Source organism: Dipodomys ordii, unplaced genomic scaffold (genome assembly GCF_000151885.1).
Source record: "Dipodomys ordii isolate 6190 unplaced genomic scaffold, Dord_2.0 Scaffold59, whole genome shotgun sequence".
In the NCBI taxonomy this organism is placed as follows: Eukaryota; Metazoa; Chordata; class Mammalia; order Rodentia; family Heteromyidae; genus Dipodomys; species Dipodomys ordii.
This window is the reverse complement of record NW_012267275.1, coordinates 1,450,780-1,474,638: the sequence shown is the minus strand read 5'-3', so window position 1 is coordinate 1,474,638 and position 23,859 is coordinate 1,450,780. Positions and strand designations below refer to the sequence as shown.

At 34.8% G+C, this 23,859-nt stretch overlaps 1 protein-coding gene across 6 annotated transcripts in view; it reads left to right on the top strand.

Annotated features, from left to right (window-relative positions):
- Positions 1–23,859, top strand: part of Fam172a (family with sequence similarity 172, member A) — a 333,594-nt gene that overhangs the window by 239,835 nt on the left and 69,900 nt on the right. For all 6 annotated transcript variants that reach the window (XM_013022091.1, XM_013022088.1, XM_013022086.1 and 3 more), the window contains 2 exons: positions 12,698–12,814; positions 20,917–21,001. In XM_013022091.1, coding sequence (XP_012877545.1) covers positions 12,698–12,814; positions 20,917–21,001 — 202 coding nt within the window. The remainder of the gene's footprint in view (positions 1–12,697; positions 12,815–20,916; positions 21,002–23,859) is intronic.

Sequence of the window (23,859 nt, the reverse complement as noted above, 5' to 3'; positions counted from 1 at the left end):
TATATAGTGCTAACAACAGAGGTGGAGCTTTTGGTTCCTACAGATACATATAGTGTCCAGTTTCCTATACAGTAACATTTCTCCCAGTGGAAATGTCATTCTTGGCAAAAGCAGAAGGGCAAGTTTGCCCAGTGATGAGGTTTATATCCCTTGCCAGCTGTGCTTCTAGCAAGCAAGTATGTTGAACAGCTTTAGAAATCAAGTGAGAGAAAGCCTTCAAGAGTTAGTGTGATTCATTTATATAAAGGTCAAGGAAATGATAGGCAAAGGATATTAATGATGAGCACAAATAATTACTTGGACCTTTGGCCTGTATAAATATCTTTCAGTGATCCTGTTTGTAATTATTAACATATACATACTTTAGAACTTACTTGTATCCTTTTAAAATATTTCTTCCATTTTTAAATTTATAGTTGTGTTATCTTTAAGAAAGATATATGTATTATCATTCAGAACTTGAAGTTAGAATTGTGCCTGCTATATAAAAATGGAGTAACACAAAATTAACAAGTGTTTCCAACTGGCCATTATAATTTGAAATCTTTAAAAACAATTGTTTTTTTGTTTTTTGTTTTGTTTTGTTTTTTGTCTGTGTGTGCTGGTCCAAGGACTTAAATTTGGGCTTGGGCCCTATCCTGGAGCTTCTTTTGCTCAAGACTGTCATTCTGCCACATGAACCTTAGCTCCACCCAGCTTTTTAGTAGTTTGTAGTTTATTAGAGATAAGAATCTCATGGACTTTCCTGCCCAAGCTGGCTTTGAGCCTTGATATTCAGATCTCAACTTCCTGAGTAGCTCACATTTCAGATGTGAGCCACTGGCAACCAATTATTTGTTCTTTCTTTTTTAACACTTTAATGTCCATTCTGAGCTTAAACTTAATTATAACTCATGTTTCTAGCTAAAGCACCACCTGTAATTTCTAAGGACCTTAGTAACATTACCATGTTATATCTAATACTCATTCTAAAAGTTCTTAAATGTGGAAAGCAATAAGTAGCCTTTAGAAAACAAAGAATGATTTTGTCCTGCGCTTCTAATTAATCAGATCCATGCAAACTGATAAAATTTCCAATTCCCTCTAGCCATCTCTTACTGATGTGAAACTATGCAGTTAAATCATGCCCTATTGTTATTAAAAGACTGACTTTAATATGAGTGAGCAGAATTTAATCTTAAGATTATAAAGTATTGTTGCAGATGTTAACATTTTCATAGCATATGTTTCATATTCTGACATCGTCAGGCATGGTCTGAACACCCATGAAAGAGCTGAAGATAAACACATAAGCAGTTTAAATAACCTTTGTAAAATTCCTTTAACTTGCAGCACACAGAATAAAATAGCTTAATGAGAAATCATTTTTATTTTTTTTCAGTTAAGTACATATTTGTTATTGTAGATTTAATTTTTCTATGTTCTAATTCTGCAATATGATTTTTACAGTGTCTATTGAATATCATATACTTTTAAGTATCTTACTATAACTAGTTTACCTAATTTCTAAGAAAAATATTTTCAGTTTTAATAAGCAATTTGAAAGGATATGTCTGTTCTTTTTCTTACATGTATTCCTATTTTTGCATAGTATCATAACGTATGAGCATTAGCCAATTCAGATTCATCTCTGATCTTTGGTAATAGATCTGTCACTAAGAATAGACACCACCTAGTTAGACCTTACCAGCTCAGAAGCAAAACACTGATTAATCAATATAAGGCAGCTTTTGTTATATTTAACATTTTACAATTTGAAATGCTATTTTCCTGGTACTAACCATCTATGAGTAATCAGATGCCAGCCCATTTATAATAGGTTTTTCTCCTCCTAGCAGGATGTTGCTTTTGGCTATAGAAAGTTAATTTCAGATCCTGATATACTTGAATTAATTTTTGAAACATTGGCTGAGTGTAGTAAAGAATAACATGAACATCACACCACTGTGCAGTAGCTAATCATTTATTACCTCGAGCCAGAGAAGTACGTTAATATGAAAGCTGGATGTGTCTAGACCCTGGCAGGAAGGGTCTTAGATGGCTTTCTGAAAGTTCTTGCAGAAGACCATAGGTAACACAGAGAAGAAAGAAACAGTAACATTACATGGAAGGATACATTCTTATATTTATAGTTCTGGACATCTTTAGAAATTTCATTATTTGAATAAATTATTATTTTGAACAACAGACCTCCATCTTCCCATCCTTGCTTCAGAACAGGGAAGCTCATCGTAATGGTATCTTCTTAAGAGCCATAAGTGTTCTCTAAAAACATATGACTGAGATGTTCATCAGCTGGGATGTTTGCTGTAATTCACCAATAAATTTGAATAATTTGACATAATTTCTGACAAAGATGAATGTTACCACATTCATTTCCATAGTAAGGCAATGTCTACATGAAGAAACTTGTTTGACTGACTTGACCTGCCAGATTGATCAGAAAAAGAACAAAACAAGAACCATTCAGTCCCTGAAAAGGAACATACTCTATGTGTACTCACCAGCTTGGTGGCCTGTCAACCCATAACTTGAATAAAAGCATGTCACTTTGTGGGTTATAGTATTACAAAAAAAGCAAAGGAATAGTCCCTATCATCGACAAATGAGTGGCATGTGTGTTTGTAGATGGCATATTGTAGTTTAGAGTAAAGAAGAGACCCTATTTGTTGTGGAACTTGGAGTCTGAAATTACTTGATATTATTTTATGTCACAGGTCAGGGTGACACCTAAGTCTCTTCTTCTATTTTATGATGTGTACCAGAAGCAATTGAATAGTTCCTAATGTTCTTAATAAACTTTCCTTTTTCTATGCGCTAGTACAGGAGAGCAGTCATTATTAATAATTTAAACTGGCTTTAGCCAGCCATTCATAACTGAATGAAGGTATGTTCCTATCACAATAATCTTATATATTCACATTTATATAAAAGACCACAGGAGATGTAATTGCACTGAATTCATAACTATCAGAATGGAAATTTTAAAGCAGTAGGATCTAATCCTCTCTCTCCTACGTAGACTGAACAAAAAGCCGCATCAACATCAATTTCTCTTGTAAAAATTTTAATTTAATTACTAGAAAACTCAGCAATAGTACACAGCCCTTTTCATTTAAGGAAGAAAGGTACTAATGATGATGGGTGTGTGGGAAGAGACAGACACAGGGAAGCCCACTCTGCTTGCCAACTTTGTGACACCCCCAATAAGGAATGGCAGGTTGGGTTCTCATGAAAGTGGGTAAAGATCTGAACTTTGGAAAATAAATATATGTTTCCATTCTTTGTGATTCTTTTGTGATACCTCCCCTCGCCCAAATTATTATATCCCTGACAACAATAAACCTCTTCAAGGAAAATCTTCCTTTTTCTTTGCAATCTAGATTTCTTTTCTGGCTCCTCTAAAATGTCACTGTCTTCCCTTCAGTCCCAGAAATGTTTTATTGATATATAACCACCATCCTTTCTTACACAGATGCCTAAAGAGGCATTATAGAATCTATCTAGCAATTTGCCACTTCTTTCATCTTCAGTAAAAATTTTTCTGAAAACGTTTTCTATTCACTCATTTCTGCACCATGTCTTTGTCACTTCTAATCTTGTTCAATAAAACCTATATGTATTTCTGTGCTATGTATTGCTTTTAATATTATTAACACTTAGAAAAAATAGTGTAAGAATTTCAGCTTGTAGTACTGTCAATCTGTCACCTTTCATGCACTACTTTAAAATGTAAATGAAGTAATTAACCTGATATGAAACAGTGACATATAATTGACTTTATAAATTAGCGAACTACTGACTCTTTATTATTTCTTTGCCATTTTATAGGATGTTATATGGGCTAAATTGGCTACTTAACAAAAGGTGTGATGTAACAAAAATCCTGCTTCCTACCATAATAAATACTGATGCTTATTAAACATTCTTACTCTGTTCCCAAGGTACTGTATTTGTTTTAGATTCTTGCTGTTTAAAGTTTCATACTCATGAAATAGAGGCAAGATTTAAAGATAGTAGAGACCAAAATCATTGAGAAAATTTGTGGAATGCCCCAAAGAAATACTAAGGAACAGATACATGAAAGAAAATGGATTTTTTTATAGCCTACAGGACAATCTACTTCACTCACATGTGACCCTCCTTCAGTGTAAATTTGTCAGTGCATTCATGCATCATAGCTGTCATCAGATGTCTAAATGATAGGTTTCAACGTTTTTCTCTTCCTGTTAGTAATCTGAAGTCCTACTCCAGTGTTTCCCATTAGGCTAGATAGTGATAGAGAACACTTAGTATATAGTAACTATTGTTTATGGTTCACTAGTGTGTGAACTCAGATGTGCTATTTTACTACATGTGGTGGATGATCATGTTCTCAATCTGGGAAATGAAGATGTTATCATATATGTTTCTTCATTCTAATTTCATCTATTTTCCTACTTCATTTTCAAGTGGTTTGAACAGTGAAATCCCTGAAACTCCTGTTGCAATGAAACGTATTTCAGTCCATTTATTTTTACAGAATTTCATTATTTCAATTTTTATTAGCATTTCAAGAATGTGAGGTGTACTTTTATGAGAAAAAGATCTCAAATATATCATCGGAATTACCTTTAAAAATAGCAATTTAAAGAATTGTCCTATATTTGTTGGATAATGTAGTATGCATTTAAGTAGTCCTTGTAAGTAATTAGTTGAATAGAAATTTCATGAACCAACAATGTTGGCTGGAATGTTTAAGCATGACTTAAATTTCCATGTATTTCACATAAGTCATTATCTAGAAGAATCATCCGGAGATTTTATTCAAATATTTTCAAACAATGTTCTCAAACCAGGATGTGGGAATCAATTTTGTATTACCATTGGGACATGTTGACACCCATTCCACCTTTTTCTCTGGTGCTTCACAGGCCTTGCACTCACTTGACTTTTGTGCCATGACTCTATCCCATGTTTTTCGTTGCTGGTTAATTGGAGAACAAGTCTCATAGACTTTTCTAACTTGATTTCAATCTGGGATCATCAGGAGCTCAACCTCTTGAATATCTAGGATTATAGGTCTACATCAGTGCCACCATTTTACCTGTATAAACCTAAGCTTACAATGAATAAATGTGATCAGATGAAGATTAACCTGAATTTCTAGAGTAAGTAACAAGACATTTGAGGGAATAGAGAAACTAAGATCCAGGCAGATATCAAACTCCTAAAACCTTTTGTCCACAAATTTATGTAGCATGAAACTGAAATTTAAGAAGTTAACTAGCAACTTTTTCAGAGAAACCACTCTGACCATGCTCATCCTTTCCTTCCCAATGAACACATTCAAGATTGAGCTTGTTGTGAGAGAAATGATGATTACATACTAAGTTTGGATTATTTTATACTTGCATGCATTCAGGTTTGAAATTACAAGTATGTCTGACAGAAACATTTTATTTGAAATTCAGAAATTAAATCATTCTACAGTGGACTTGAAGAATAATTTTTTTGAATTTGCTTCTCAGCAGTCATTATTTATCATTATTTTAGCTTTATGTATTTCTCTTTGTCATCATTATTGGGGAATTATGTGAAATTTCTTATAGTAAGGTGTCAGACTGTGAAACATGCTTAAGATTCAAGATAAATCTACTTGGTCTGTTAGGCATTGATGAGAAAAATCATGTATGTGATTCTTAAGTACACAACTAAGATAATTGTGTGCTAAGCACATTTGAGGGACAAATTAAATTTAAATAGATTCTAAGCAGATGTTGTAGTTTGAGTTATAGCCTGTTGTAGACAGTGTGAAGCACTACTCAGTTGACCTTTGGTAAAGGACTTACTGGCTGCAGCTCTTAGGAGTACTCTTAGCAAGTAGCCTTCAGCTGTCAGCCTCATTCAGGAGCTGCCTCCAAACATTATGGAACATTAAAGATGAAGCCAGCTGGCCAAACCTGGGACAACTCCCAAGGGCCATTCTAGGACCAGGGGCTCCCTAAGTGTTGTTCAGTGGTGTCATTAGGCCTCTCTCTCACCTTGAATTCCCTTTCTGCCAATTCTCTTTCTTTGTTCCCTTTCTTCCTCATTTGTTGATCCTAAGGACTCTTTTATTAATATCCTGCACACTAAATACTGTCTGTTTCTGTTTCCTGGGGAACCCAAGCTGTAATATAAACTGTTTCCAAGTACATCAGATCAAACTTTGTAAGAGAAATCTGTTAAAGAACATCTCCTATACACTTAAGTATCAGCTGTACTTTTTTTGTCCCAGGAAATTTTACCCTTTACCTTCCTTCCACCTAAACCAAAGAAAACAGGATACTCTACAACATAAAGGCATTAACTGTGCCCCAATTATATGTATATTCCCACCCTTCCTGAGATTGAAGTGTTCTTTTGCTACAAGTTTTATATCATTCCAATGGTTGGTAATTTGTGGGTATATAATTGTATACCTAGATTCACTTAGGATATAAAAATTAATAAAAGTTTTTTTAATTGACTTTTTTGTGTGTGCCAGGCCTGGGGCTTGAAATCAGAGCCTTAGGCACTGTACCTGAGATTTTTTTTTTGCTCTAGACCATCACACTACCACTTGAACCACAGTTCCACTTCTGTCTTTTTGGTGGAATGGAGATAATAATTGGAATTAAGAGCCTGGGCTAGCTTCAAACTGTGATTTTCAGATCTTTGCCTCCTAAGTAATTATGATTACAGCTGTGAGCCACCAGTACCCAGCCAAAATTGTGTTGGGACATTGTGGGTGTACTTGTAACTTACTTGTGTCAAAATGCTTTTTGGTTTCTGACAGTATGTTCCAATATGTATGTATAAAAACAATACATTTATTCATTTTCCATCTATGACCATTTATAATACCCTCTAATATCTTTGTTGCTAAACCTGGCTTAGATTTTTAGGTTAACAGTGTTTAGATGTTTAGTCCTCACATTTCTATAGTATGTCATCTTCATATATATTCATAGCATTCTAGTCTGTTTTATAGTATCTTGCCTATGCTACTCAGTCTTATTACAGAGTAAAGCCTTTTAAACAAAGCACCTTGATGTTTAACATTTTCTTGATAGCAAGATCTTTTATGTTTGCCTTGTAATTAACTCGTTGTGGATGAAATAAAGCCTGTTAATTTTCTTGATTAAAAAGTATAGTTTTCAACTATTATCCTTTTCCCTACATCATGTATTTTTATTAACATTGTATGATACATTCATTGTATACAGGGAGAGAATGCTCATTATATACATTATATACATCATATATTTTTGTAAAGTAAGACTTCTCTCCCAACTTCCAGATTGTCAATCACTTAATGATTAGGGTTTTTTTTTCTCCTTTTCTTTTCCTCTAAAACCTTTCATATGCTTTTTGTTGTTGTTGGGGAAGCCTGCACGTGGCAACATGGCTTAAGCAGAAAAGGAAAAGGAAGTTATTACTGCTCTCTTCTGGCTGCCTGCAACAATAAATCATAACTTGCCATTCCCTAACTAGTGGCTGGAGACTTATCTTCATAAATACATGTGACCCAAGAAGTTTCAGTTTACATGCCCTATCCCTTGGTGTTCATGCCTGTGGAGAGCCTTTTCCTTCCTGAAATTACACAGAAGTTTCAAGAATTGAAGCTAGAGCTTCAAAGCACAGGAAAAGAGAATGTTGTCTTATCCTGTTGCTACACTGGAGATCCAGCTGGCCATGTTTATCTAACCAGGGTGTGAGACTGCATGTCCATCTGTGAGGGGCTGTGCACAGCACCAAGGCTTGCTCTTAACTTGGGGAAGTAGGAGCCTTTCAGAATATTTCTTGTATGTTTTCCTACATGGTTATTTTTATAAGTGCTAACTACGTATAGGTTTGGGATATATGCATAAATAGCCAAGCATTGAGTCATGTGAAAATCTATAGTATTTATCCATTTGATTAGTATTTATTAGCAGCATCTACATTATTCATATAAACACCAAACTATATACCATCCAAACCAGAACACTTTTTTCACTGAATGGAGCACTGTTATTGGTACCAGTTTCACAGGCATAGCAAGGCTCTCCTGTGAAAACTGGAATGTATGACCATCTGGCTTATACTGATTTATTTCCCTTTAAAACAAGAGCAAATCACATTAGAGATTCGAAGGGGCATAAGTGGAGGTGGATGGAGTATTGGCTGATATTTTAAAACTATTACACTTTTAGCATGAATGCTGATGTCACTGAAGAATACACTGTCACTATACCAAAGGAAAGATACATTTTAGAAATTCAAAATAAGTGCCTGGGTGATAATAATTCATAGCTCACAACCTTGATTTGTTACATGCTCATCTCCTTTATGCTTCAGCAACCCTGGGAGATGTCTACTACTATTATCCTCATTGGGGTTTTTACAAGATTAGCAAAAAATAAGAAATCCTCCTATATCTAGACCGTTTACTTGCTTTCAAATGTAACACTATACTGCCTTCATCTGGACACATTTTATATCTCAGCAATTATCTTTTTGAAAACATAGATACACTGACTGCCTCTATGTCAAAACAAAGCACCAAGGGACCTGACTTTCCTCTGGGTTGGCGCTCCTAAGTCACGCTCCATGCTTTGCTGCCAACTCCAGTCATTCTGAAAGTGCTCACTGGGGGAAGAAAGGAGCTGCCACAGTATTACTTCAACAATTCTGTCTTCATTTCCAAGTGTGTAATGCCATGACTAGTGTTCTGATTGCAGGATTTTGGTAGATGTCATAGTTGACTCTTTTCTCTGCATGAGCCATGCAATGACACATAAAGCAGCCCTTTCATAAATTTTTCCTTCATGGATCATTGACTTTTAAAAAATATTATGCGGGACTGGTAATGTGGCTTAGTGGTAGAGTGCTCACCTAGCATGCATGAAACCCTGGATTCCACTCCTCAAAAGCCCGAAATGATGCCATGCCTCAAGTGGTAAGACTGCAAGCCTTGAGCAAAAGAAATCAGGTGCCAGGCCCTGAATTCAAGGACTGGCAAAATTCAAGTTCCCAGGACTGGCAAATATATATATATATAAAATCAAATGACTTTATGCACTGATCATCTAGCAGCTTCTTCTAAATGAATGATTGAGAAGAATTTTCAGGTTTTTATATATGAAGTCTATGTTGTATATTTTTCTGAAGCCACCTATTACAATTATTTAATATGTGCCTGGTCCTCTATTGTTTTACATCTTGTTTATTTAATATTAAAAAGTTCCCTATGATTTATCATATCTGGTGACATTTCCATATAGGGATTGAAATACAGAAATAATTGAAATAATTATACTCTAGATATCCTTACCAGAAATGCAGAGTAAAGATTTGAATCAAGTGTTTATTCTGACTTCAAAGCCCTTGAATTAAACTTACCAACACTGCTTGCTTAAAAATGTTGACTTTTGGGGCTGAGAAAGTAGCTCAGTGGTAGAGCACTTGCCTTGCATGCCAGAGGCCCTGGGTTCAATTCCTCAGCACCACATAAGCAGAAAGAAAAAGCCAGAAGTGGCGCTGTGGCTCAAGTGGTAGAGCACTAGCCTTGCTGAAGAGCTGAGGGACAGCGCCCAGATCCAGAGTTCAGGCCCCACGACTGAACCCCCCCAAAAAATGTTGACTTTTCTTGCTAAACCACTCTGGAAATCAGTATGGAGGCTCCTCTAAAAAAATTAAACATAGAAGTACCTTATTATCCAGCAATTCTACTTCTAGGCATTTACCCAAAAGATTACAAACCAGGATACAATAAAGCTGCCAACACAACCATGTTTATGACAGCATTTTTCACCATAGCCAAGGTATGGAATGATCCCAGATACCCCTCAATGGACAAATGGAACAAGAAAATGTGGTATATATACACAGTGGAATTTTACTCATCCATTACAAAGAATGATATTGTACCAATTGTACCAATGATATTGTACCAATGGAAAGACCTCGAAAGAAATATCTTAAGTGAAGTTAGGCCCCAAGAGACAAAGCATTCATGTTTTCAAGTTAGAGTTAGCTGAGTAACTCATAAAGTGAATATGTTGGATGGTATGCAAGTGTATACAAATGTATTAATTGAAATATGGTACACTCACAGGGCCCCAAAATGCTGTAATTCCTTAGAAAGGCAAAATCAGAGTTCAGCAAAATAAAACACCAGGAATTGGGGACTCAAAAATGATGATGTGGGGTCAAAGGAAAAGGGGGAAATGAATGAAGAAGAGGTGGAGAATACAGTCAAGAATCCAGTGTATATCCTACAACATGAAGAATGAGGGTAAGGGTGAATTGAGGAGGAATGAGTATGAATGTTGAAAAGAATGACATTGATGAAAATACTGTATTCATAAACTGTGTTGCTAAATGACAACTTCTTTGTAGAATTACTTATAGATGATAGTAAAAATAAAGAAGAAAAGAATTTTTGGCTTTCAAAAATGAAATAGTGAATACAGATTAGGTGTGAACTGAGTTATCTAGATGTCATACGAGTCTGCTACACAGTTTATTAGTCTTCAAAGATCATCTGCATATATATAATTGTAACCACTAGAGCTATAAGTGCTTTGGGCCACAAAGTTTTTATGTTCCAGCACAAATGAGATTTGTTCATGACTGGTTTCTGGTAATACAAGTTTCTTACTGGGATACAATTATCAATAAATGAATAAATAAATAAGTAAGTAGCATCTGACATATTAAAACCCACTGCCAGCTGGTTAGTTTTCTTAGTTCAGTGCACCTTTGTAAGCTAGTGGGCCAGTAGCACAGGGCAGAGTGCCATATAAGGACATTTACAGGTATTTGTGAATACCTAGCAGAAGTTTGGTAAAGGTATTATCATTGGTAAAACCTCTTAAGGTTTACACTCAGGTAGACATGCCAACCTTAGTTATAATCTGCATAATAATAGCACCAGCTTTTAATACGTCAAATCTTTGAAACAATCTAATCTGAACTCTATAACAAAAAAAGCTCTAGAAGGAGCTGTTCTTAATAGATTAAATAATATATAATGCATTAATAAATAATAGTATATATGTATATATGCAATCTCAATGCTCAGCTGTACTATTAAAGGCAGAGATGATTCATTCATGTTCATACAGTAGTAATGGCCCTCAGATTTATAATCAGACAAGAGTGGCAGATGCTAATCTGAAGGAAATGTGGGTTATTTGATTTTCTTTCAGAATATTCTTTCTTGTACAGGTTATTCACATGCTATAACTCTTACAGTACACATTGTAACACATGACAAAATGTAAAAAATAAGGTAATAGCTTTTTCTAATGCTGATGTAAAACTAACATTTTTCTGTTTAAAACATATGATATAGAGATCAATATAGATATGAACCTGCACACACAGATGTACACTACTACTCCCAAGCCACACTAGCCTCTTTTAGGAGACCCTTTGGACTTTGAAATGTAAAAGGTAATTATCTAAATTATCATAGCTACTAGGCCACAATAGTGAAAAATTACATTATTATATCTATTAACTTAGGATGAAGCCAACTCATGTTTTCTTCTACCATAGGTTTGGAGGATTTAATTAGGCTAGATTCCTACTTCCCAAATCTGTCTCTGAACTAGAGATTTGCCAAAGTCTTTATAACAGAGCCTCCTCCTAATATCAGCTTCTTAAGCCCAAAGTAAATCAATCCATCTCTCTGCCTTCATTTGGCTTAAAATAAATATTAAGACACTAAACGAATCTTTTATCAAAAGTAGAGAGTAGTAGAGTTCTGGAAGAAATGAAGTCTTGGGAAAATTACAAAAGTTAATAAATGTAAAAGAAAGTTGAAGAAATTTTAAAACGATGTTAAACATAGGCACTTAGGATGAGACTGTTGGATACATCATTTCAGGGCCTGGAAAAAAAAAAGAAGAAAGCATGATGAAGGAAGTAAGTTAGGTGGACAAAAAAATCTGCATAACTCCTCCCAGTAGAGATTAAAATATTTTGGGGTTCTTCAAATGTAGCAATTTTATGTTTTGATTTCCTTATCTCATAGGCCATCAGCAATTTCATTGGTATACTCAAGCAAAGCAACATTTTTCTTTATAGAACACACACACGCGTCTACAGAAAAAAGTAAAGATGTGGTAGCTTGCCAACAAAAAGAGGTATTTGTAAAGCAAAATAGTATTGATCGACTTTGAAAAAAAAAACATCTTTGTGGCCATTTAAGTCACCATGGAAGGCCATGCTGAAAGCAGACTGGTTAAATTGCAGAAGTCAAAGGAAAATATCTTTCTTCACTGGTGTGCCATCTACTGAAAATTAGTAGAAGTTAGTCAAAAGTAGCTAACAGTGAACTCCAGGTGCTAACTTCCCTGAAGCACTATAATAGGAAGTGGTAGAAGAAATTTGTGAAAGAAATCCTTAGGGATTCCCCTGTGATCCTTTTAATCCTAGAATTGTCAAACCATGTGGAAAATAATAGATCTGCGTAGTTCTAAGACTTCAGCAGTATTATCTTTTTAAAAGAAAATATCAGGTCTTTTGATATCTGAGGACAAGAATAGAGTATGTATTCAATATAGAAAAAAGTAACTTTGAGCCAGAGATGCATATGCCTTTTTCATGTTTAACACAATATTATTATTATCTATGACTAAGCAGGCTGCATCCGGTAAGAAAGAAAGTATAGCCAATATTTCCTTTTTCTTTTTTAAAACAGATGATTCAACGAGAAGCTGATGTAAAAAGCAAGGTAACTGCTGTGGCATTGACAGACTCTGTTCACAATGTGTGGCATCAAGAAGCTGGCAAAACAATCCGAGAATGGATGAGAGAGGTGAGACCTGGTTTTGTTTGGTGCTGAGATGAATGGTGTGAGCCTTTGTATCTTGAGCCTCTGCTGACATACACCACTTCCTACCACCACACTCCCTTCCAGGGGCTGAGCACTGAGACAGAATAGGAAAAGCTAGATGTGGCTAAAGTAATTACAGAAAAATTCTTGAGAAAATCAAATACTTTTTTTAAAGTATCCTTTTCTTCCCATATGGGTTTTTATAGGATATTATTTTGTATGTATATATCATATATTAGAACTTTGGCTGAGAAAAGTTTAATATTAGGAAATTTTTATTCCCTGATACTTAACTTTTCCAGTAGTTACTTAGCACCAGAACTGCTAAATTGTAAGAAAGATACTTAATAGATACTCACTTTTGTCTTCTGGTTGTGTAATCTGGAGTTACTACTCTGAAACTGATTGGCTCCCTACTGCTCATAAGGGGAGAAGTAAAAAAGCTGAGTGGTGTGCCAGACCCTCCAGCTTAGAGAAAAAAAAAAAACAGCATCTGGCCATCATCCAACCTCAAGCTAAGAAAGCATCTTTTCACAGTTCCTTCCTAAGGGCTGCTGAACCTGAAAAACACAAGGACTCGCCAAGCATGATCTTCTTTGTCAAAACTCTCAGCCTGTTACTTCTTTTGTCCTATTACAGAAATCTAGCTAAATTTTTTCATTTATATCTACCTTTTTGATATTATAAGCACTTGACATCACCCACTTCATAAGAAATCAGTATTAACTACAGTAAACAATCAATCATCCATAGTAACTAGTAAAAAAACAACCCAAAATATTTTTACTCCAGTCCTCATAATGTTGTAATCATATGAAGCATTTTTAGATTTATTCTAGCACACAGATGTTTTCTGTCCACATGGCTTTTCATGCTTCTCCTTTGGCAGTCAAGCTCCATGTTCTTTTTTTTCCCTTTGGATCAGTTATGTGGCATGAATTCTGGGCCTGGGTGCTGTCCTTCAACTCTTCAGCTCAAGACAAGCACTCTACTACTTGAGCCACAGGGCACCTTCCCGTTTTCTGGTTGTTTATTGGAGATAAGAGTCTCATGGACTTTCCTCCCCTGGCTGGCTTTGAACTGCAATCCTCAGATCTCAGCATCCTGAGTAGCTGGGATTATAGGCATGAGCCACCGGTGCCCAACTAGCGTCATGTTCTTAAAAATCTCAACTTTTGAAGAAAAAAATTAATCTGTTTCTCACCTATGTTTTATTTCCACTAAATAACTTTATTGTTGGTATTAGCATAATTTAATTGTACAAAGAAGTTTCACTTTGATATTTAACTTACATATATATGATATACTTTGATCAAATTCACCCCCTCTATATTATTTTTTTAACCCACCTTTCTTTTCCCTTCTCCTTTTTAAGAGTTTTTGGTGGGTTTCATTATGGTATATTCCTATAAAATATAATGTACACCAATAATATTAATCTCCCTTCACCTTCTCCTTTCTCTACTTACCACCCATTGTTGTCTCCCCACCCTACAACAATCCCCTTTTTACAACCGTATCATACTGATTTTTTTAGGTCTAGATTGATAATGCAAGCAAACATGTGCAATATTTGTTTTTCTAACCTTGGCATATCTTGCATAACATACTAATCTCCATTTCCATCTATTTTTCTGACATAGTTTCATTCTTTGCCTGTATAATAATCCATTTTATATGTGTGTGTGTGTGTGTGTGTGTGTGTGTGTGCGCGCGCGCCATATTCCTTTGTACAGTCATTTGTTCCATATTTTGGCAATTGTAAATAGTGATACTGTAAACATGAGTATACAGATATCTCTCTTGAATGTTGAATTACATTTCTCTGGCAATATGCCTATAAGCCCAAGCATGGTATAACTGGATCATATGGTAGTTCCATTTTTTAGTTCTTTGAGGAACCTCCATACTGACTTCCATAGTTTTAACACAAGTTTGCATTCCTACAAACAATATCTAAGGCTTCCTTTCCTATGCCACATCCTGGCCAGAATATCATTGTTTGTTTTCTTGATGACTGCCTTTGTGACTGAGGTGAGATAGTATTTTGTAGTTGTTTTGATTTGCATTTCATTCATAGCTAAGGATGTTGAACCATTTTCTTCATGCCTTTCTTAGTCATTTGTGGTTCTGAGAAATGTCTATTTAGTTCACTTGCCCTATTTATTAATTGGATTATTTGTTGTTTTATTGTTTAATATTTTGAGTTCTTTGTAAGTTCTGTATATTCATTTTTATCTAATAAGTAGATATTAAATAAATATTAGGTGTTAAATAGATATTATGTATTCAATAGGCAAAGATTTTCTTGTGTTCTGGAGATTTTTTATTCTGGTAATTGTTTACAGAAGCTTTTAAATTTGATGTAGTCCCAGTTGTCAGTTCTTGCTCTTATGTGCTGAGGTTTTAGAAATATTGAAATATATAAAGATAGACAAAAACTGAGTAAGTAATGTATACTTTTTGAGGAGTTGACCCAGTTTTGAACTTAGAGTTTGAACACTTGTTTGGATTTTTTGCTCATCTGGTGCTTTTCTTAATTTAGTTATGCTTACAACCCAGCTTTTTGCTGGTTATTTTATTGGAATCTAACAGACTTTCTTCACTGTCTGATTTTAAATTGTGATTCTGTGGTTCTCAGCCTCTTCAGTAGCTGGGATTACAGATGTGAGCACTGGAGCCTGCCTCTCATATAATATTTTAATGCTATTTCTGTGTTCAAATGTATAGATCTACAGCTGCCAGCATCGTAAGTAGTAAGATTAATAAATCAGGGCTAGGAATTTGGCTTATTGATAAAGTGCTTGCCTAGCACATATCAGTCCTTAGATTTGATTCCTTGGAACAACGTAAACAAAACTAAATGAATAAAATTAATTTTTTAAAAAAAATGTTGGTTATTCTTGAAATAAGTAACTTGGTACAGTTCCCCCACAAAAAAATGATTAATATTAGCTTTTTCCCTACACATACCTGGTCCAAACTAAATAATTATGGTTCACTCTATTTTCAATAGAAGTTCTTCATGAAATTCTCACTCTAGGGGCTAAGTACAGCAAAATTGATTTACGTTTGCTTTATAAATATTTCTAATTAAAGCTGAGTTAGTTCCTTCAAAAAAGGACATATTACACTACATTTTTCATCCAAAGGAATGAAAAAGGAAATAGTTGAATCCATCAAAAATTAACTAATTAATTAATTGAAGGATTATAATTAAAAAACATGCTGAGGGTATGGTTCAAGTGTTAGCACTTAAGTTTAAACCCCAATACCTACCCATAAAAGAATCAACAAGATAATTAATATTTTAAAATGCCACTAGCCCTAAAATACTTAGCTAAGCTAGAATGTTATCTGCAAAAATAAAACTTTGATAGTAGCAAAAGTCTCAAGATTATTATCCTCTTGATTAACTTTACTGTTTTACTGAAATCTTCTTTAAGTTTGTAAGTAATACTGTGGTACAAATTGCCACTAAAACAGTACTACTAAAAACCGTACTAAAATAGGATTTTTTTGTATGTTTGGCTTAATGTAATAAAGTTACTCATGTTAAGCATTTATTATTAAATATTATCTATTTACTATAAAAGCTATTATCTATAATAAGACTCAATTTATCAAAAGAAAGATTTTAAATATATTCATAAATTACTCTTAATTTTGTTTTCCTTGGTCATGGGGCTTGAATTCAGGCCCTGGCACTCCCTGAATTCCTTTGCTCAAGGCACTGTACTATTTAGAGCCACAACTCCACTCTGATGATTAATTGGAGGTAAGAGTCTGAGGGACTTGTCTGCCTGGGACTTAGTCTCCTGAGTAGCTAGGATTAAAGGTGTGAGCTAACACCACTCTGCTACTCATAATTTTTAAAAAAATTATTAACGTACATTAATTGTACAAGGAGGATTATTGTAACATTTCCATACATACATACATACAGTGTCCCCGTCAGCATCACCCCTCCTCTCATTATCCTTTATCTACCTCCTCCTGTCTTGTTGTGGTGGGGTTTTTTTTGGGGGGGGGGTGTTGTGTTGTGTGTATGTGTGTTTGTGTGTGTGTGTGTGCACGTGCACACGCACCTGCACACACATGCTACCCCCAGGGCTTGATCTCAGGGCCTGAGTGCTGTCTCTGATTTTTTTTTGATCAAGGTTAGTGCTCTAACACTTGAGCCACAGTTTCACTTTCGACTTTTTTTGGTATAGTTATTCATTGGAGACTTACCTGCCAAGGCTACCTTTGAACCTCAGTCCTCAGACTTTAGGCTTCTAAGTAGCTATGATTACAGGTGTAAGCCACCAGCACCCAGATCCTCTCTCAACAGGCTTCATCATTAGTTTTCATAGATCCATCTATCTATCTATCTATCTATCTATCTATCTATCTATCTATCTATCTATCTATCTATCTATCTATCTATTTATCTATCTATCTGTCTATCAGTCTGTCTGTCTGTCTGTTTGTCTGTCTGTCTGTCTGTCTATCTATCTATAAAGCACTTAACCATATTCACCCTCATTTACCCTTAATCTCACCATCTCCATTTCTCTCTATAGAAATGATACCCAACCCCCTAACATACACTGTTTTCCTCTCCTCAACCTCTAGTAGAGGAACACACACACACACACACACACATCTTTTATAAAGTCTAGAGTAGGCAAATAAGTGAATGAAAACATAGTAATTGGCTTTTTGAACTTTGCTTATCTGGCTCAGTATGATGATCTCCAGTTCTATCTACTTTCCTGAATCCTACTCCCAGCTAAAACACTAAGCATAAGTGTTGAAGAGAGGTAAGAAGTTAGTTGAAGGCAGCTATCTCCTCAGAGCTTCTCATGAAAAGATTCCACCACTGTCAAAGCTGACTTGCATGGCTTACTCCTGATATACCCCCAGAGTCTGGAACTTTCCAAGAAGCCAGTAGTATAGTTCTCCCAATGGATCATGAATCTTCCTGTCCCCTCTTAGCTGGATGTGCAGGCCCTACAAATGAAACGGGTAGATGGTAGTGCTATTTGTCTGAGAACAAAAGCCTTTTATATGAAGATTAGGCTTTAAAACAATGATTGGTACAAGTCAGGCACAAGAAATAGACTCAACAAGCATAGCAAGCTTCTCTAATACCTGAAGCAGAAATAATTACCACCTACTTTTCTCTTTAAGCATACTATGCTAAATTCTAACATTCTTTTTAAAAATCTCATTCCATTTCATTTCTACTCTGAAGTACTGTCAGCCCTTGGTTCAAAAGTGGTCCCTTTCCACTATGGCCTAGAAACACTTGCAGTTCCAAAATGTTTCAAATTATAAAGAGGAAAATTTAGAACTACAGAAATAGGGAGAATCACCATCTCAGAGCAAGAAATCTTTTATATTGAAAAAACAACATTAAGAAACAGTCTGTTGCCTATATTTTTATTTGGTTTTTAAATTATAGAAACCCATTTTAGGATAGGGAGAAAGATGTAATAAGATGGGATTTAAACATTGAATTCGTTGGTAATAGTTGTACATATTTCTTTACAGGCTTTTATTTTCCAGTTTTGTGCCTTTTATTTCACTCTATCCTATTATAAGCTTTGTTTAGCTGATCTTCCCTGTTTTCTGTGTACTTATCCCAGTAGTGTGAAAATATCACATGCACATAGATATCCATATAAAAGTTCAAACTTGGAAAGTTTAGAATTTTTACCATTCTACACAGATACTTTGCCTTTCTGTAGAACATTTGGGCATATTCACTTTAAAAATAGGTGGCTTAACCTCTGTCTCACTTTTTGTGAGAGATCAAAGGCTTAAACTCAAGCCTTGATAAGAACTAAAATTTCAGAATCATAAAACGTTAACCTGTATTTTGTTTGAATTAAAGATGATCTGTAAAAAAATAGACAAAAGTTCATTTTGTTCAGCTTTTCAAAACCAATAATGACTTAGAAAAATGATTTTGCACTCACGTATTATAATGTGTCATCACTTTTATTAATACTAGAAAATCCTGTAAAACATAATTTTACATAGGTGAGCAGTATTCAGACTGACATATCACCTGGGTAATAGCCAACTTTCATCAGATTTGGAGATAGCAGTATGATGAATAATAATTAAAATATATACCTAATCGCTGCCTGTCTGTTGGTAGTGCTAATTGCTGTCATTGAAAAGACTGAATTGTTTAAGAAAAAGAGAGAAAAAGAGAAAGTCATTCTTCATTGAAGCTATCTCCCTGTATCATTGGGAACCTATTTTTAGTACCTATAGAAGTCATGATTTTTGAATTTATTAGAGACTGTGATGAATGATAAAACAAATCATCCATTTACATATCTTGACACTGCTTTGGAGAATACTTATTTCTTACAAGCTAGTGTTATATTGTATATAAAAGCTAGCTAATTGTGTGCTAATCTTCTACATTATCTAGAATTCTCTGATGTGGTATTCTGTCAATGGCAATATTAATTTAACTTATTTCAAATGTATGAAATATCTTCTAAAATCCTATTTTCTTTATAATTTCTACTTGCTTACATTTGCATTCAACTGCTAATTAAGATTAGGAGTGCACATTATAGAATATGTATCCATTCTAAAACCATCAAGCTTTGTAATACATGAAAAGTATTTCCATTTTAAATATAAAAATAGAGAACACATTTAAGGACACTACTAGATGTTGTGTTTGTTTTTGTGGGGTTTTTTTCCTGCACAGTTCAATAGTTTCATTGATCCACTGTTTCTTACAAAAATCTGCCATGCTTTGTGAACTTCACTTTCTAATCTCATACAGCAACCCTTCCTTTATATTATTCCTGCTCTCTCTGGTCCCAGAACAGTAGGGTTGCCTTGACAAATCTATTCAAAAGCCATTCCTCAGCGTTTATTGGTGGGGACTGGGGCCTTTGAAATTCTCTCCTCACTGCAACACAGCTGACATCTTCTTCCAGACAGAATGAATTAAGGAAATACAATAAGACACTTGATCTACCAGTCAAGGATCTTTCCACAGTGAGGACGGATTCCATGGTGCACAACCAGGGCAGCAAGCATCTAAAAATACACAATACATGCTTGTTTACCAGAATAGCAATCACCAATTTTTCCAACATGATTGATGGGATGATTTCTTTTAAAATGAAATCTGTCTGGAAACTCATTGTGTGTGTGTGTGTGTGTGTGTGTGTGTGTGTGTGTGTGTGTGTTGGGAATTTTTAAAAAGTCTTATAAACCAGATTCAAATGTAAACTTAAAATGTATAAAAGAAATATAGAGTACTTTTATTTGACTGAGTTGCAGATAATCATTACCTTAGAGACTGATCTTTAATGTTGAAAGCTTTCCATCCTCAGACACACTGCTATAATTATGTTGTATTTATGTATTACTGTTTTGATGCAACCTTTACCAGAGCAGGTCAAAGTAAAAATTCAAAGAGGCCAGGTTTTGAAGAGAAAATGCAAAGTTTATTTCTTCTGGTATCTCATAGACAAAGAATAAAGGTCAGAAATTGGCTATTCTTTTACATATTCATATTAATATTTACTTCAAAAGTTTAGAAGACATCTTTTAAATTTTTCTTTAATTATAATCCTTATATTTGTTTCTTTCTTAGCCATCTAACATTTCTTGGAAATATATTACATCATTATTCACAGGTTAGGTGATTTCTATTTTTTTATTTTATCTTATTTATTTATTTTTGCCCATCCTGGGGTTTAACTCCCCCTGGACACTGTCTCTGAGCTTCTTTTACTCAAGGCTAGCATTCTACCATTTGAGCCACAGCACCACTTCCAGCTTTTTTCTGTTAATATGGTACAAAGGAATGGAACCCAGGGTTTTATGCATCCTAGGCAAGCACTCTACCAGTGAGCCACATTCCCATGCTTTTTTGATATCAGCAGATGATCTGCTGATTTGTAAAAGGTAAATTTTACAATAATCTTGACTACTTATCTACCACAAATAAAGCATCAAGAAAATAAATACAATTTCAATAATTTATTTCATGGTATAAGTTTACCTTTTTTTGGTTTAAATTATGTTCCAACAATATGTTCCGTGTTACATTGCAGAACTGCTGTAATTGGGTTTCTAGCTCAGAGCCGTTAGACACATCTGTGGAGTCCATGCTGCCTGACTGTCCTCGAGTCTCTGCAGGTATGTGTTTGATAAAAGATGTGGTGGGTTAAGGTAAAAGTATCAGGGAAATTTAGAATCCTATTTTGGAATTAAATATATTGTTGAATGTGTTTCTAATCCAATGCCTAAATGTGTTAAGTTCTATAAAATACGTACCAACAAAGTCAGTAAGATGACTAGGTGGGAAAATGCAGGGCTAATATAGATGGTTGCTGCTGAAGGTAAGACAACGTGTAAGAGACACAGTGAATAGCCATACAGAAATTTTCAGAGGATATTCATCTCTGAGCACAAGCCCTTTGATATGTTGGTAGTCAAGGCTGTTCAGTGGCCTAGAGTCTTTAGAAAAAATAATTTTTAGTGAATAGATTGTAGCTGAACCTTGTGTGCTAGGTAGAATTTGGATGCTAGGAAAATGGGTAAGATAGACTTCCCAGGCAAAAGAGAAAGAATAATGCAAGGAGTGAGGCTGAACTGGATCTGAAGAGGTACACAGATTGGCTCACCTACTAAAGGAAAAAGGTGAAGAGTTAAGTACTTCCAAAAGCAAGTGGGCTCTGGTTAGTGTAAGGATAGCATTATTTTCAGCCTATCAAGTTTGTGCTTGAGTCTCTAGGTGAGAAAAGAGTAGCATTTGTTATTGTTTTCTTATTTTGACTTTAACAGCTCCCAACCATTTTGGGTGACAACAAAAATATCTAGTTAGGACTAATAAACAGCCGTGAGCTTGATGTGGTCATAATTACTAGAAAATAAGTGCAGGCTTGGAACCTAAATTACTTTATTATAATCAATGATAAGAGATTGTTAGTCATTAAGTAATTAGAGTTGTTGATGTGTGTACATATTTGAAGGAAATGGTTTGAAGAATAGTTCAAATCCTAGGGTAATAAACTACTATCAAATATCACTATCATTAATATGTAAAGTTCAATTGAACTTCACTTTTATAACAATTTTATAGATTTGTTAAGGTACAGAAAAGAGAACAATTAGGAGATTAGGTAGAGAAATAGAGATGATAGATATAGATGGATATATAGATAGATACATACATACATACATAAACACATACATATATACATACATACATACATAGACAGACAGACAGACAGACTAAATCAGTACAGCAGTGGGTTTTCAACTAATATTTGAAATGTTAAATCATTTAAACAGGAAGACAGGAAGGAAAGTTGGATGTAATGGGACAGAGAAAGAATGAACTACAACCAACCCATAAGTATACCTGGAGTCTATGAAGGTGTAGGTGGAGCAGCTAAGCTGTGTTTACATTTTTTTGTGAACCACAAAAACTCAGATGATAAATGGATATGTTTTATTCACCAAGTTTGGGGTGATTTGTTCCAAAAAGTCAAGGTTAAGCCAAGTCTAGTGGTTACTCTGGAAATAGCCTTTATTTTTTTCCTTCCCCTCTCTTCCTTCCTCCCTCCCTGCCTCCCTGCCTCCCTGCCTGCCTGCCTGCCTGTGTGCCCTCCTTCTGTCCTCTCTTCTTTTGTTTTATTGAGGCTACAACCTTTTAAGGTTAATCTTAGTTCTAATATCTTAGAAATTCAGAGTACCTCCTTCCAAAGGACATTAAAAAGCTCATTGAAGAATTTAGTTTATTTCTACACTTGGTCTTCTACTCCCTAGCTAGAATTTGCTGACAATTTTATTAGAAAGAAAATATTTTCTTCTTTATCATACTCATTTGATCTTATAAGTCATCTTATTTATTTAGCATTTGTCTGACCAGTTGTTTCTTATGACAGAACTTTACTGTGTGGAACCTTACCTCTGTGGGTTTGGATTCCAATAAATTTGTCTATATCAATAAGAGATTTTATGCTGGGCAGAGTGATACATGCCTGTAATTCCAGCACTTGGAACCCAGAAGCAGTAAAAATGTAAGTTCAAGTCCAGCTTAGGCTGACTTAGTGCACTTTTAGACCTTCCTGGACTACATAGTGACACTCTCATCTCTAATAAATATATGTGTATGTATTCACACATGTATACTTTACAGTACATTTCCATCCAATTTTCAAATATTTATTGGGCATGGAATAAGCTTCAACACTATTTGCAAACTGAAGACAGCAATGAATAAGAGCTCATAGTAACTAATGTATTTCTTATCAAAGTTTAGAAAACAAAGAAAAGAATACGTTTTCTCACTCTTCTGTTAGTAGGTAAATTCCCTTTGAAGCTGCTATCAATATGTGATTGTGTCAAATGAGAAAAGAATTAGGGCCAAACCCACAGCACTATCCATACTTGCTTACAGAAAATTAGTAATTTCCTTGAACAAGTCATTAAAATATGTTGAATAAGGGCTATCTAGTAAATAAATGCATAAAGGAAGGAACGAAAAGGCAGAGGGAATAGGCTCAGCAGGTTACAAATTACAGTGGTGGCAACGGGAATGGAGAGCATATGAAAACAAATAGACTCATGAAGAGCACACATTCCTTGATGATAAATAGATTAGATGTGGAAAGGGAGGAGGCCATAGTGAGCTGTGGTATAAATGTCTAGGACAAGGAAAGTATCATTACCAGAAGGAGAGAGCTAGAGGAGAAATCAATTAAGGGCAAGAGTTGGTGAAATTGTTTTATGACCTGTTTGATTGAGGTGATGGTGGGAAATTCAAACAAAAATAACCAAAGGTTGTTTTTCAAGTACCTTTGAAACATTCACAGTTCTCTGACCAATAGTGCTGTAGTCTGTACCTTAAAAATCATTTGAATATTTCATTGTGTACTGACCACAAATTAGTAAAGGATATTCAGACTATATATTTAATTTAATGAAGTCTTTTTTTGAGCTTGCTTAACTATTAGCTTTTTTCTTGGTATAATATGCTTTTATCTTTT